The sequence below is a fragment of the Chiloscyllium punctatum genome, chromosome 3 (genome assembly GCF_047496795.1).
Source record: "Chiloscyllium punctatum isolate Juve2018m chromosome 3, sChiPun1.3, whole genome shotgun sequence".
Lineage (NCBI taxonomy): Eukaryota > Metazoa > Chordata > Chondrichthyes > Orectolobiformes > Hemiscylliidae > Chiloscyllium > Chiloscyllium punctatum.
In genome coordinates this window covers 75260718-75273374 of record NC_092741.1, presented here as the reverse complement: position 1 = coordinate 75273374, position 12657 = coordinate 75260718, and the positions used below count along the sequence as shown (strand labels likewise).

General features: G+C 42.7%; 1 protein-coding gene across 1 annotated transcript in view; it reads right to left on the bottom strand.

Annotated features, from left to right (window-relative positions):
* slc35f6 (solute carrier family 35 member F6) overlaps window positions 1–6719 on the bottom strand; it is a 31914-nt gene extending 25195 nt beyond the window's left edge. Inside the window, exon 1 of the mRNA XM_072555211.1 lies at window positions 6544–6719. Within this exon, the coding sequence (XP_072411312.1) occupies window positions 6544–6620 (77 nt within the window). The 5' untranslated portion in view covers window positions 6621–6719. The remainder of the gene's footprint in view (window positions 1–6543) is intronic.
* Window positions 6720–12657: the final 5938 nt, after the last annotated feature.

The window sequence follows — 12657 nt, the reverse complement described above, 5'->3', positions numbered from 1 at the left end:
AGTTGTACCTGCCAGCACCTGGCCCATATGCCCCCACACCCTTCCTATTCTTCATTTCCCCATCCACATGCCTTTTAAAGTGTTGCAGTTGTACCAGCCTGCACTTCCTCTGGCAGTTCATTCCATACATGTATCACCTTCTGTATGGAAGAGTTGCCCTTAGGTCTCATCTTCCCTCACCCTAAACCCATGCCCTCTAGTTCTGGACTCTCCTACCCCAGGAGAAAGGCTATATTTATTCTATCCATACCCCTCATGCTTTTATAAAGCTCTAATGTCACCTCAGCCTCTGACACTCCAGGGAAAACAGTCCTAGTCTATTCAACCTCTCCCTATATCTCAAATCCTTCAACCCTGGCAACATCCTTAAAATCTTCTGAACCCTTTCAAGTTTCACAACATCCTTTGATGGGAAAGAGACCAGAATGCACACTTTCAAAAAAGTGTGCAACCAATGTCCTATATAGCCACAATAGGACCTCCCAACTCCTGTACTCTCTACTGTGGCCAATAAAGGAAAGCATACCAAATGCCTTCACTATCCTATCTACCTAGAACTCCACTTTCAAGGAACTGTGAACCTGCATTTCAAGGTCTTGTTCAACACTCCCAAGGACCTTACTGTTAAGTGTACAAGTCCTGCTCAAATTTGTTTTTCCAAAATGCAGTACCTCACATTTAAATTAAATTCCATCTGCCACTTCTTAGCCCATTGACCAATCTGATAAAGATACTGTTGTAATCAGAGGTAACTTCACTGTCCACTACACCTCCAATTGGAGTCATCTGAAAACTTATTAACTATACTTATGCTCACATCCAAATTGGTTATATAAATGAAAAGCAGTGGACCCAGCACCAATCCTTGTGACACTACTGGTTGCAGGCCCCTCGTGTGAAAAACAACTGTCCACCACCTCTGCTTTTGGCCAGTTCAGTATCCAGATGTCTATTTCTCCCTGTATTCCATGAGATTAACCTTGCTAACAAGTATCCCGTGGGGAATCTGTTAAACACCTTACTGAAGTCCAGTGAAACTTTATGCTGCAAAAAAAACCTAGCAATCTAGCCAAGCTATTCCAATACAACCACAGGCATCATTTCAAGTAGAATTTTCACTCTAGTACTTCCTATTCACAAAAGGAAAATCTCATCCATTCAATTATAGGTGTTATGGACTAGGCCTGATCCCTCAGAACATTAAGCAGGTAGCCCAGACTATGTTTCAGGTCCTGGGGTGAATTAGCCAGTCCGACTGCCAAGTTTTAAGCAAAACAAAATTTATGTATAAAATTATTGAATGAAAAGAACAGAAAAAAGAGAATATCAAATAACTTCTAAAAGCCCAGACTATCTAGACTTAAATGATGCTGTTTCAAAAATACTTGAAACAGTTGCAACATCTTTGTACACAGTAAGAGTGAAAAACACTTACAGGCTTGACTTGAGGACAGAGCCTTACTTGTCCAAGCAGACTTTCTTCAGGCATTCTGTTGCTGAACTAGCCAGCTGGCCACTCCCCTTTGATTGTACAGTTTTTGCTCAAGATGAGAGAACAAAAGAGGGCCCAATAAACCTTTCAAATCCAGCCTAGTTGGAGCCTGGCCAATTACCCCCTTCTGAAAAAACTCAAAGACATGGTAACCTTGTAAGAGGAATAGATTCACCACAGGTTCTGTTACAATGCAGATTTCATTAACAAATACACTAACAACTGAAATTGGGGCCAGTGTTTCTAAAGCATAAGCTTCTAATTCTAAAGCATGCCAACACCAAGCATTGTTTCTTAATTTTTCAGTAATGTGGGATTACACAAGAACAACCATTTCATTATAGATGAATGAATTGTACCACCCTGTTCAGGGAAGTGGAAGGGAAACAATTTTGGTCTTCACAATAGAAGTGAAGAGTTAGGAACTAAAGCAAATCATGGGAAAAGTGCTGAAAAACAAGAATAAGAGATTAACAAGTTTGACTTGATACCCTGTGTTTTAAAGCAAATGGCTACAAAAAGTGCCAAGCATTTGTGGTAACTTTCAGAAACATGAATTCCAGAAAGTCCCATTAGAAAGGGGGGGGGGGGTGGAAAAGAAGCCTAATTATTTGAAAAAGGATCAGGCCAATCAATTTAATTTCAATGTTTTTGAGGAGAGACTTCTACCTCAAGTATTCTGCTTAGGCAAAGTCAACAAAGTCACTGACGCAGAGTCAGAGATGTACAGCATGGAAACAGACCCTTCAGTCCAACAAGTCCAGGTATCCCAACCCAATCTAGTCCCACCTGCCAGCACCTGGCCCATATCCCTCCAAACCCTTCCTATTCATATAGGAATCTAAATGCCTCTTGAATGTTGTAATTGTACAAGCCTCCACCACATCCTCTGGTGGAGGCTCATTCCATACCTGTACCACCCTCTGAAAAAGTTGCCCCATAGGCAACATCTTTCCCCTCACCCTAAACTTATGCCCTCTAGTTCTGAACTCCCCACCCCAGGAGAAAGACTATTGATCCTTACCATGCCCCTTATGATTTTGTAAGCCTCCGACAGTCTAGGGAAAACAGCCCCAGCCTGTTCAGCCTCTCCTATAGCTGAAGTCCTTCAACCCCAGCAACATCCTTGCAAATCTTTTCTGAACTCTTTCAAGGGTCCCAACATCTTTGATTGAAAATACACCAGAATTGCACACAATATTCCAACAGTGGACTAACCAATGTCCTGTACAGCTGCAAAGTGACCTCCCAACTCCTGTACTCAGTACTCTGACCAATAAAGGAAAGCATACCAAACTCCTCCTTCACTATCCTGTCTACCTGTGACTCTGGAAATCGTGTTGTACGAGGATGCAACAGAGGGTGGATTGGCCAGGATAGGGGTGGTAGAGAACAGCAATAAGTGTAACATCTTTAGATTTGCAAAGTTTAAAATTCTACACTTCATGAATTCTATTGTGGAATGGAGTGACCTAGTATGGATAGAAGATTGAAATAAAGCCAACTAGAATTTAAAAGGAGCCTTATTCATTTTGACAAACTGGAACTACAGGGATCATGCTAGGACCTCAATTCAGATTTGCTACTAATAATTTGATTAAAAAGGGACTGTTCATTAGATCCAAATTTTCATAGTGATAAACCCATCTGTTTCCCTTTGCAGATTCTAAGTGAATGGGAAAGTAACCAGATGAAACATGTGATAAAATGCAATGTCATCAACTTTGGCAGAGATTAGAAAAGCATTGTATTACTGCTGTAATGCAGAGGGATAGCCCCTTATACATGAACCACAGGTACAGAAAGTTAAAGAAAAAACCAAATGGCTTTTATTGTAGGGGGAATGCAGTATGAATAAAACCCCAAGTACTGCAGATGAAGAAGAGCAGAAATATAGTGCTGGATAAACACTGCAAGACTGGCAGCATCTATGGAGGTAGAAAGTTAACACTTCAAAGTAATTGAGTTGGACTCAATGTCAACCGAGTTTCTCCACAGAAGCTAACAAATGAGAATTCTTCGTTGTAGAATTCTAGGTGAAGTCTGAACTCCAAGGCAGCACATGGGGTATTACCTTTATTAAAAAGGAAAGGCAGTTTACAAGGGAAGAGAATGAAACTCAAACATTGGTTAGACCACAACTATAATCTTGTGTTCAGTTCTGGAATCCACATGTTAGGAGGGATGGGATTGCACCGAAAGGGTGCAGAGGAGATTCACCATAAGTTTGGTTATGAGGAGATCAGATAGACTTGGTAGTTTTCCCTCAGAAGGAGGCGCTGAAGAGAGACATTATTGAAGTGCATAATTTTGATTGGCACAGATAGGAAGAAACCTACCCCTACCCCCTCTGATACAATAACAGTAGAGAGCAGGCAAGTCTTAGTTTATTGGTAGAGAGCACTATTAAGAATGTATCAGACTAGACTTGATATGTTGTCTAGGTAAAAACAATGACTGCAGATGCTGGAAACCAGATTCTGGATTAGTGGTGCTGGAAGAGCACAGCAGTTCAGGCAGCATCCAAGGAGCTTTGAAAGCGACATTTCGGGCAAAAGCCCTTCATCAGGAATAAAGGCAGTAAGCCTGAAGCGTGGAGAGATAATCTAGGGGAGGGTGGGGTTGGGGAGAAAGTAGCATAGAGTACAATGTGTGAGTGGGGGAGGGGATGAAGGTGATAGGCCAGGGAGGGTAAAGTGGATAGGTGGAAAAGGAGATAGGCAGGTCAGACAAGTCATGGGGACAGTGCTGAGCTGGAAGTTTAGAACGAGGGGTGAGGTGGGGGAAGGGGAAATGAGGAAACTGTTGAAGTCCACATTGATGCCCTGGGGTTGAAGTATTCTGAGGCAGAAGATGAGTTGTTCTTCTTCCAGGCATCTGGTGGTGAGGAAACAGTGGTGAAGGAGACCCAGGACCTCCATGTCCTCAGCAGAATTGGGGGGGGTTGAAATGTTGAGCCACGGGGCAGTTTGGTTGATTGGTGCAGGTGTCTCGGAGATGTTCCCTAAAGCGCTCTGCTAGGAGGTGCCCAGTCTCCCCAATGTAGAGGAGACCACATCAGGAGCAACGGATACAATAAATGATATTAGTGTATGTGCAAGTAAAACTTTGATGGATGTGGAAGGCTCCTTTAGGGCCTTGGATAGAGGTGAGGGAGGTGGTGTGGGCTCAGGTTTTACAGTTCCTGCAGTGGCAGGGGAAAGTGCCAGGATGGGAGGGTGGCTGAAGCGTGGAGAGATAAGATAGAAGAGGGTGGGGTGATATGTTGTCTAGCTAACATCAAATGTTAGTTAACCTGAATGCAACTTGAGAAAGTTGAGATTTACATATAAAAGTAGTGAAACTATCATGGTATTCCAACAGATGAAAGACTCAACAGACAAGGTATTTTTCAGTGTATAATTTCAGTTACGTCACACTAAACTTTTGCTATAAATTCTGTCTTGCAATGGTGTCCTCCACAACCACCTGAAGTAGCAGTGTTCCGAAAGCTAGTGTGCTTCCAATTAAACCTGTTGGACTATAACCTGGTGTTGAGATTGTTACATGTCTCGACTTGAGTACATGTACAGATTGATACAATTTTGCTCTGAATGAACTAATAGAAAACTAAACTTAGTTTTAAAGAGACATCACTACTTTTGTTTAAGTTAGTTACCTGGGTCTCATCAGGAGATAAGAATTCAAGAGCAGAAGCACCACAATCATTTCAACCACCCCAGTTAAAAAAGTTTCAGACCCCCAATCCCCAAAATTGGGGGGGGGGGGGGGGGGGAGAAAACTGATCAGTTGCTAGGTTTTTGAAGTGGACCCTGATAATGTTGCAAACCTTTCCACCCTAAAAAGGAAAACAAAAAGACACTAAATATTTTTTATGCATGACCAGCCAAACATACCACAAAGGACTCTATCTCTACCTTTGCCTGGGGGTGAGCCTCCGGTTAAATCACCAGTCACCTCTCTAGTGAGGGGAAGCCTTATGATCTGATTGGAGTATGGATTCTTTTGGGGGGGGGGGGGGGGGGGCAGTGCAGTGTGCACTTCAGCAGAACAGAAGGCTATTTATTCTAAATAATCATTCACATAGTAATGACTTAGCATGGTACTGCATGTCCTAAGTACACCAACAAACCTTACAGATCACTAATTCAATCATGGCACTGGATCTCAGTGATCTACATGATTAGAGCTACCTTCTACTTTAGGTAGCTAAAACTATCACCAAGACAAAAAAAAACAGGTTGGAGACCCACTGTTGTCTTCCTATGTAGGGAGAAACTGTTAATTAAGTTTTGTTGACAAATTACCAAAAAGCCCATCAGCTCTAGCAGCATCTATGGACAGATGTCAGTTTGCAGGAGGGTCACTCAACCCAAAACATTTACACTGATTTCTCTCCATCCAGATCTGCTGAGCTTTTCCAACAGTTTCTATTTTTGTTTCTGATTTAGAGCATCCACTGCTCAGTTTTTAAGCTTATTAGTTCACACTTTTTCACAAGTGGTATTGTGGCACAGCAGTTGTGTCACCCTCGCTTGGCCAGAAGGGGCAAGTTCAAGTCCCAGATGCTCTAGAAGTGGGCCCACGCCATGTGTCTCCTAATGGATGCAAACATATCTACATTCCAGTTTAGTGTTAACCTTGTGCTTCCTGTTAGTGCAGACTGCACTGCAGCCTGGGATTTGCAGTCCTTCACGTTAGCTGGATGCAGAAAGTCTGCTTAAATCATGAAAAGAGGGACTACAAATAAAAATGGGATCCACCGTACAGAACTTTATGAATCACCGGCTTTATTTAGCGTTTAACTATTTAGCCTACACCCTTGACCCACCAGTGATAAAAACATATATAGTTTCCACTACTGAATGCGAAGGGATTAGGAATTGACGGATTTCAAACCCGAACAGGATTAGAGAATACAATTCCCGGGTGTGAATGATAAAACCCTGTAAGTGCAGTGATCTGTTGAAAGAGAGGGAAGAGGAAAAAACGCAAGAGAGCTTGGCTCTTGGAGAGCTGTTCCATGTAAAATGATACATTTTGTTACTTACTTAGCCGACAGCGTATTGATAGACCCTGTGATCAACATCATCACTGCCAGGCAAATCTGATACTTGGTCCACGCCATGAATAACCAGAAATGTATCAATTCAACGTAAGTCTCAGTGGCTTTTATAGGGAACACCCTTTCTTTCCCTCGTGATCGAGGAACCAGAAATCACATGCTGCAGTCAGCTGAGAGTTTGACACTCAAGAACAGCAAAGATGAAACTTGTGGGCTATTCACGGTTTAACCACCAGGGGTGATTTCATTCCAGTCAGATTTCCTTAGTTTGAGGAGGGTGCAGAGGTCTTTTCAAAACATTTTACCATAAAATATGAGCAAATAGGCTTTTACAGGGGGTTTACTTTTGACTATTGATCTCACTCTTAACATCATTTTGGATGAATATATGTCTAACCAAAGGGAGATAATGTGAGATTATGGAGACAGTGGGAATAACTGGACAGCATATTGAAAACAATAGCATAGACATGATGGGATAACTGGCCTCCTGATATCATCCTATGATTCTGATTCTATGATTCCGTAATTCCATGATGTTGACAGTAGTTAAGGCAACAAATGGGTTGCCCAATGTATTTCAGTCTTCTTCCAAGTAAGGAAGTAATCTGACAACATTATATTTGAAATTACTCACAGATAGAGAACCTTGTTACATAATGTTCGTAGCGGTTGAGGGACGCCCCCAATTTAAATCTAATCTTAACCATTACATTGATGAGTAGTAATTATACTGCAGCAGTTACATGATTTCACTAATGGATCACTAAACACAGGACTTTCATTCAATCCGTAGCTTTAAAAAAAAACCTTGTTTTCAGAGGTCAAAGACTTTGTAGAACTGCTTACAGCACAATGCCTCAGCACATCATTGTTTCTCCTGCTTGCAGTTTATTTTTCATTTTTTCAACCTTGCTAAAAAATGCATTTTATCTATATTAGCCTTTCACTATAATGAAAGCCAAGCGATATTGTGCACTATCACTGAAACAAGATTTAACCAGTGGATGATTAGACTCAAAAACATACTAATTTAAGAAACTAAAACAATATAAATGAAAGTGAGAACTGTAAAAGAGGTGGTCAATCTTCAGCAAATCGCTAATGCCATTGGTTTTTTGAACAAGATTATTTGTGTTCCAACATTAAATAGAAAAATCAATTATATTAAACACTTGCACAATTATTTTCCTGCCAAAAACAATTCAGTAACTTGCATTCTTTAATGCATTAATGGCAATACTGGCATGCCAGTAATTATTGTCCAAGCCACCTTCTCAAGGGAACCAAAGCAGTCTGTTGTTCCTTGAAGGTACTTCTGCAGTGCTGTTAGGCAGGGAGTCCAAGGCTTTGACCCAGTGATAAGGAAGAAATGTATATGTGTTTCTGGGGTGCGGGGTGGGGTAGGGGTGAAGGGGAGGAGGGGGTCTTATGCCTGCTACCATTAACCATCTAGCCGGTGGAGGTTGTGGGATTGAAAGGCACTATGATAGGAGCCTTGGTGAATTGCTGCAGAATATCTTGTAGATGGTACATCTTGCATTCATGGTGTGCCAATGATGGAGAGAGAGAATATTTAGGGTAGTAATGGGTTGCCAATCAAATTGACCACTTTGCCCTGGATGATGTCAAGCTTCTTGGGTTTGTTCAATCTGTACTCACCAATACAAATGAGAAGCATTCCACCACATACCTTACACTTGTCTTCGGCAGACAGGCTTTGGGCAGTCAGGTGTTGGACCAGCTTCTGATCACCAGCTTCTGATCATGTGGCAACCAGAACTGCACACAATATTTCATGTGTGGCCTAACCAATGTTTATAAAGTTATCACAAGGTTTTCTTGCTCCTTTATTCATTTCCTTACTCCTGTATTTTGTGTCAAAAAGTGTGGTGCTGAAAAAGCACAGCAGGTCAGGCAGTATCCAAGGGGCAGGAGAGTCAATGTTTCGGGCATAAACCCTTCATCAGGAATGTGGAAGGGGAAGGGGGATGAGATATCAATAGGGGTGGAGATGGGGACGGGGGCAAGGTAGGTGAGATGGTGATAGGTGGAATCATGTGGAGAGTAACTGTGATAGGTCATTGAGGAGGGTGGAGCAGATAGGTGGGAAGGAAGATGAACAGGTAGGACAGTTCAACAGGGCAGTGCCAAGTTGGAGGGTTAGATCTGGGATGAGGTGGGGGTAGGGGAGATTTGGAAACTGGCGAAGTTAATACTGATGCCGTGTGGTTGAAGGGTTCCAAGGCGGAAGGTGAAGCATTCTTCCTCCAGTTAGCAGGTGGCTTTGATTTGGCAGTGGAGGAAGCCCAGGTTTGCATGGCCTTGGGGAGTTGAAGTGTCTGGCTACAGGGCAGTAGGGTTGTTTGGTGCATGCAGACCAGAGATGTTCCCTGAACTGCTCCGCGAGTTGGCATTCTGTCTCCCCAATGTAGAGGAGACCACATCAAGAGCAATGGATGCAATAAATGAGGTGGGTGGATGTGCAGGAAAATCTCTGCATGATTGCGATGATCCTTTAACGCACTGGATGGAGGTGAGGGGAGAAGTGTGGGTACAGGTTTCAAGTGTAGTGTCAAGGGAAGGCGCCAGGCATAGAGGGTGAGTTGAAGAGGAGCGTGGACGTAATGAGGGAGTCATGGAGGAAATGTTCTCTGTGGAATGTAGATAGGGATGGGAAGGGAAATATATCTTTGGTGGTGGGGTCTGACCATTGGTGACGAAAATGGCAGAGGATAATGCACTGTATTTATGCTCTGGCTAATGAAGGTAAGCATTCCATATGCCTTCTTCACTACCCTGTCTACCTTCAGGGACCTGTGGACTTGTACACCAATGTCCCTTTGTTCCCCTAGGGACCATTGTGCATACCCTTCCCTTGTTAGATCTCCCAAAATGCATCACCTCACACTTAACAGGATTAAATTCCACCTGCCATTGCTCTGCTCAATTTACCACTGATCAATATCAGATTGTAGCCTGAGACTACCCTCCTCACTATCAACAACACCACCAGTTTTCATGTTATCTGCAAATTTACTAATTATACCTTCTACATTCTTGTACAGGTTGTTTATGTCCATAATAAACCAGAAAGGTCCCAGTACTGATCTTGTGTACACTGCTTTTCACAGCTTCCAATTGTAAAAACATCCATCCACCTATTGCCTTCTATTTGTAACCAGTTTTGGATCCAGTTTGGCCGATTTGCCTAGGATCCCATAAGTTCTTACCTTTTGGACCATCCTTCCAAGGCCTTACTGAGGTCCATGTATCAACTGCACTACCCTCATTAATATATTTAGTCACTTTTTCAAAAAACTCAATTAAATTAGTCAGGCAGGATCTCCCTCTAACAAATTTGTACTAACCATCCCTGCCTGTCTTTCAGAACAAAGTTTGGTAGAAGATTTGTAGCTCGGGTGCTCGTTGTTGTGGTTCTGTTCGCCGAGCTGGGAATTTGTCTTGCAAACGTTTCGTCCCCTGTCTAGGTGACATCCTCAGTGCTTGGGAGCCTCCTGTGAAGCGCTTCTGTGCTGTTTCCTCCGGCATTTATAGTGGCCTGTCTCTGCCGCTTCCGGTTGTCAGTTCGAGCTGTCCACTGTAGTGGCCGGTATATTGGGTCCAGGTCGATGTGTTTGTTGATAGAGTCTGTGGATGAGTACCATGCCTCTAGGAATTCCCTGGCTGTTCTCTGTTTGGCTTGCCCTATAATGGTAGTGTTGTCCCAGTCAAATTCATGTTGCTTGTCGTCTGTGTGTGTGTCTTTCAGAACTTTTTCTGATAATATCCCTATCACTGACATCAGACTAACTGGTCTGCAACTGCCTGGGTTATCCCTGCTGCTCTTGAACAAAGAAACCACATTAACTATTCTTCACAGAGTATTCAACAAAACATTTACCTCATCAAAACAGTCACCTTAACAAAACAGTCACATTTGGAGATCATTAGGGACGAAGGGAGTTATTTGTCTGTGGAACCAAGGACATTATAGGGCATTAAATGGGCATTTCACATCAGTCTTCACTCAGGTTAAGGAGGATGTAGGTACTGAATTTGGGGAGAGGAATTATGATGTTCTTGAGCTGATTGACATAGGGAGCAAGTAGGTTTTGGAAGACTTAAAGGTGAACAATCCCCGGGTCATAGAATCACAGAGTCATTGAGATGTACAATGCACAAACAGACCCATTCAGTCCAGCTTGTCCATGTCAACCAAATATCCCAACCTAATTAGATTAGATTCCCCTAAAGTGTGGAAACAGGCCCTTCAGCCCAAGAAGTCCACACTGACCCTCTGACGAGTTACCCATCCAGACCCATTTCCCTCTGACTAATGCACCTAACACTATGGGCACTTTAGCATGGCCAATTCACCTAACCTGCACATCTTTGGACTGTGGGATGAAACCGGAGCACCTGGAGGAAATCCATGCAGACACGGGGAGAATGTGCAAACTCCGCACAGATAGTCACCTGAGGCAGGAATTGAACCCAGGTTCCTGGTGCTGTGAGGTAGCGGTGCTAACCACTGAGCCACCATGCCGCCCAAATCTAGTCCTGTTCACCAGCACTTGGCCCATATCTCCCTAAACCTTTCCTGTTCATATACCCATCCAAATGCCTTTAAATGTTGCAATTGTACCAGCCTCCACCACTTCCTCTGGCAGCTCATTTCATACATGCACCACCCTCTGCGTAAAAATGTTGCACCTTAGGTTCCTTTTATATCCTTCCCCTCTCACCCTAAACTTATGCCCTCTAGTTGTGGACTCCCCCATTTACCCTATCCATGCCTCTCATGATTTTATTAATCTCTGTGAGGTCACCTGTCAGCCTTCGACACTGCAGGGAAAACAGCCCCAGCCTGTTCATCCTCTCCCTATAGCTCAAATCCTCCAAACTTGGCAACATCCTTGTAAGTCTTTTCTGAATCCTTTCAAGTTTCACAACATCCTTGCAATAGGAAGGAGACCAGAATTGCACAAAATATTCCAACAGTGACCTAATCAACATCTTGTACAGCCGCAACATGACCTCCCAACTCCTAAACTCAATCCTCTGACCAATAAAGGAAAGCATACCAAATGTCTTCTTCACCATCCTATCTACCTGCGACTCTACTTTCAAGGAGCTATGAACCTGCACTCCAAGGTGTCTTTGTTCAACATTCCCTTGGACCTTACCATTAAGTGTATAAGTCCTGATAAGATTTGCTTTCCCAAAATGAGGCACCCTGCATTTATCTAAATCGGTGGTATCTCAGGCTATTGTGGGAGGCAAGGGAGGAAATTACAAAGACTGTAAATCAAAATTTTTAATCTCTCTTTGTCCGCAGGGCAGGTGCCAGAGGACTAGAGGATACCTAATGTGGTTTCATTTTCGAGAAGGGTGGTAGGGCTGAACAGGAAATTCCATACCAGTCTCACATTAGTGGTAGGAAATCTACTGGAGAAAATTCTGAAGGAAATAATCAATCGCCACTTGGACAGACAAAAAGTGATCAGGGATAGTCAGAATGGCTGTCAGAGGGAGGTCATGACTAACATGTTTGAATGAAATTTTGGAGGAGGTATCAGGTGTGTAGATGAGAGTAGTGCAGTTAATGTAGTTTATCCGGAATTCCGGAAAGATTTTGGAAAGGTTCTACACAGGAAACTGTTAAAGAAGGTAAAAGCACTTGGGATCCATTGTACTGTGAGATATTGTGTTTTGAGATATTATGTTATAGGTTATCTTTATTAACTCACTCACTAGCTCACTATATTCATTAATACTAAGTTCCTGTTCATTCAATCATAACCCTTTACAAATCTGTTATTTACTCTCACACGGTTTCATTCATTCATGCATAAAACTGTGGTTCTACAGTATCCAAATTTAAAAACAATCCTTTCAAACTCATTAGTGCATTTTCACAGCTTATCAGCCCTTGTTACACGCAGTGCTTACCTCTGAATAAGTGCAGCATACAGAATAATACCATCCCCATCAAGTCTCCATGAAACATTATAATATTAATCAGCCCCTACCAACCACCTCCTGGACCTGAATAGATTACGTACCTGTTAAATACCTTTTAACTAGGCCATTATCC